General features: G+C 54.7%; 1 protein-coding gene across 1 annotated transcript in view; it reads right to left on the bottom strand.

Annotated features, from left to right (window-relative positions):
* The window catches only part of RPTOR (regulatory associated protein of MTOR, complex 1), a 181,098-nt gene that overhangs the window by 28,404 nt on the left and 150,327 nt on the right, over window positions 1-2,367 (bottom strand). The window contains exon 15 of the mRNA XM_008577068.1: window positions 657-771. Within this exon, the coding sequence (XP_008575290.1) occupies window positions 657-771 (115 nt within the window). The remainder of the gene's footprint in view (window positions 1-656; window positions 772-2,367) is intronic.

Below are 2,367 nucleotides of genomic sequence, written 5' to 3'. Positions count from 1 at the left end.
AGTGAGCGAACCGGCCATCCCTATATAGGATCCGAACCCGCGGCCTTGGTGTTATCAGCACCGCACTCTCCCGAGTGAGCCACGGGCCGGCCTATGTTGTGTGTTTTTTACCACTATTTACAAAGAGTGGAATAAGAGACATATGTGAGAACCACAGGCATTTTAGAAGCTGTAGAAAGAACCCTCACTGCTCCCTGCCCGTGGAGTGGGGACGCCATGACGTCGGTGCAAGCCTTGCTATAAACTCAACGTGGTTCTCTCTAACGCTCTGATGCCTTCCTAGTGAGGCCTCCCTGGCACATGCTCGTGCTCACCTCTCTGTGACAGTGTGGTGTGGACGCTCTGCCATGCCCTGGGACCTGCAGTCAGGACTCTGGCCTGTCCTTCAGCGACAAGGCCAGAGCGAGGCATGGGGTGGGGCGGGTCCCAAGCAAGAGGAGAGGGTGCGAGGGACGCTTCTGGGCATGTTCCCGAGACCCTCCAACCTGAAACAGCGCTCTTCACCACTCATTTCCCACTGTCACTTGCACGTGAGGAGGCAGGGCGGCCCCCGCCCACTTTGCGAGGAGGAAGAGTGAGGGTGGGAAATGAACTGGTTCCCACCACGTGCGGCTGTCAGCGGCAGAGGGGAAGGTCCCCGCGAGCACCATGCATACCAGATACTGTCCTTATCCGCCACGGCTATACACGGTGTGAAGGGATGAAATTTGACCACGGAGGGCACGCCAGGGTTCCTGTTCAGAAATATCTGGTCATCCAGTCTCGTAATGCCTGCCAGAGAAACACACAAGAATGGATCCAGCAGCCAGTCTTAATTTGCAATAAATATCGACAGTCTATTTTACCAAGGCCAACACTGATGCCTAGTGTTTGGGGGCTTGGAGAGGCACAAAGGAAACAGAAGGATTACAGGGACCACAGAGAGGGGCGGAAAATATACACTGAGCAGTGAGGCACTTCTGGGCTCTCAGTGTGACATTGGCCCAGCACGCCCTCAGGGGGAGGGCTGGGCCCAGGCCAATAGGGTCCAGGCCTTTGCTCAGACCCCCCATAGCTCCTGGCACTAAGCTGGACACGCGGCAAGTTTTCAATCAATGCTTGTCAACTCATACATCAGCAATGTTCAGATTCCTGCAAATTGATCTGGGTGAGACGACACGGAGAAGGTGCTAACAGTTTCAGAGCAATGCTCAGTAGGGCTCTGACTGTAATACAGACTCAGGGTTGAATCTGGGGTACAGCCATCACTACCCACAGTCCAGCCACAGTCCTGGGGTCCTCCGGCTAGAAAGATGGTTGCTATGAAATTATACGACTGAAGGATCACAAATTTAACAGAAAAGGGGAATGTGGCCTCCAAATACTAACACTAGGAATAAATTCCCCAAGGCTCTGTAAGACTTTGTTATAGAGCTAACCATAAAAAGAGGCTAAAAATGCAGAGTCAAGATGGGTTTAGACACATTTTTGGCAACTAATACGCAGTTTCTTCAGAGCGGCTGGGGGCCAATGGGCACATGCACAGTCTTCTGCTGCGGTGTGGGGGCGGGAGGATTAGCAGCCTCCCCAGCTTGGGCCTTGGACACATGCATGGCCTGTGGGTAACCCCTGTAGGGTGCTGAGGAGACTCACACACTCCTTCTGGGCCTGGGCTTCTGGACTGGCCCAAGGAACTGTGTCTTCGGGGGTGGGGTGGGCTGGGAGTCTGGCAGGAAGCCACCCTGCTCTTGGGATGCAAGCAAACATAAGCAATGTGGGCACTTTGCTATAGGTGACCCTGAACTGGGCTTGGCCCCAACAGGACCACAGGCTCGATGCGAGCAGCCTGCGCACCCTTCTGCCTGTGCCATGTGCATTCAGGTGGTGCCAGGACCGCAGCATCTGAGGCCAAAACCCTCAGGACGTTCCATCATGCACTGGCTGCTCAGTCAGGGGCTGTGCTGTCACCAACATCTTCTGTCCACCAGCTCCTTTCTTTCTTGAAACAGCAACACCAAAAACCACTGGGAAGGAGTAAAGCCACTTTATGATGAGGAGGATCACACAACCGAGGCAGTGGGCCCGAAGGTGTGGTGTGGTGGCAGCACTGTGTGACCTCACAGCTCTGGCACCATAAGTTACGGGGTTTTTCTTTTGAGAGAGCCAAATTATTATTATTATTATTATTTTTTTGTCTTTTTTCGTGACCGGCAATGGATCGCAACCCTCAGTGTCGCGCCCGTACCGGACCGGGACCGGCAACGGGATCGCAACCCTCGGTGCTGCGCCCACACCCCGCTCAGCCAGTGAGTGGCCGGTCTGTATGCAGGATCCGAACCCTCGGCGGGAGCGCCACCGCACTTCCCAAGCAGCACACTGTAGCAGTGC

The sequence above is a fragment of the Galeopterus variegatus genome, unplaced genomic scaffold (genome assembly GCF_000696425.1).
Source record: "Galeopterus variegatus unplaced genomic scaffold, G_variegatus-3.0.2 Scaffold1445, whole genome shotgun sequence".
NCBI lineage: Eukaryota > Metazoa > Chordata > Mammalia > Dermoptera > Cynocephalidae > Galeopterus > Galeopterus variegatus.
The sequence above is the reverse complement of the archived record's forward strand: the minus strand, read 5'-3'. Positions and strand labels throughout refer to the sequence as shown.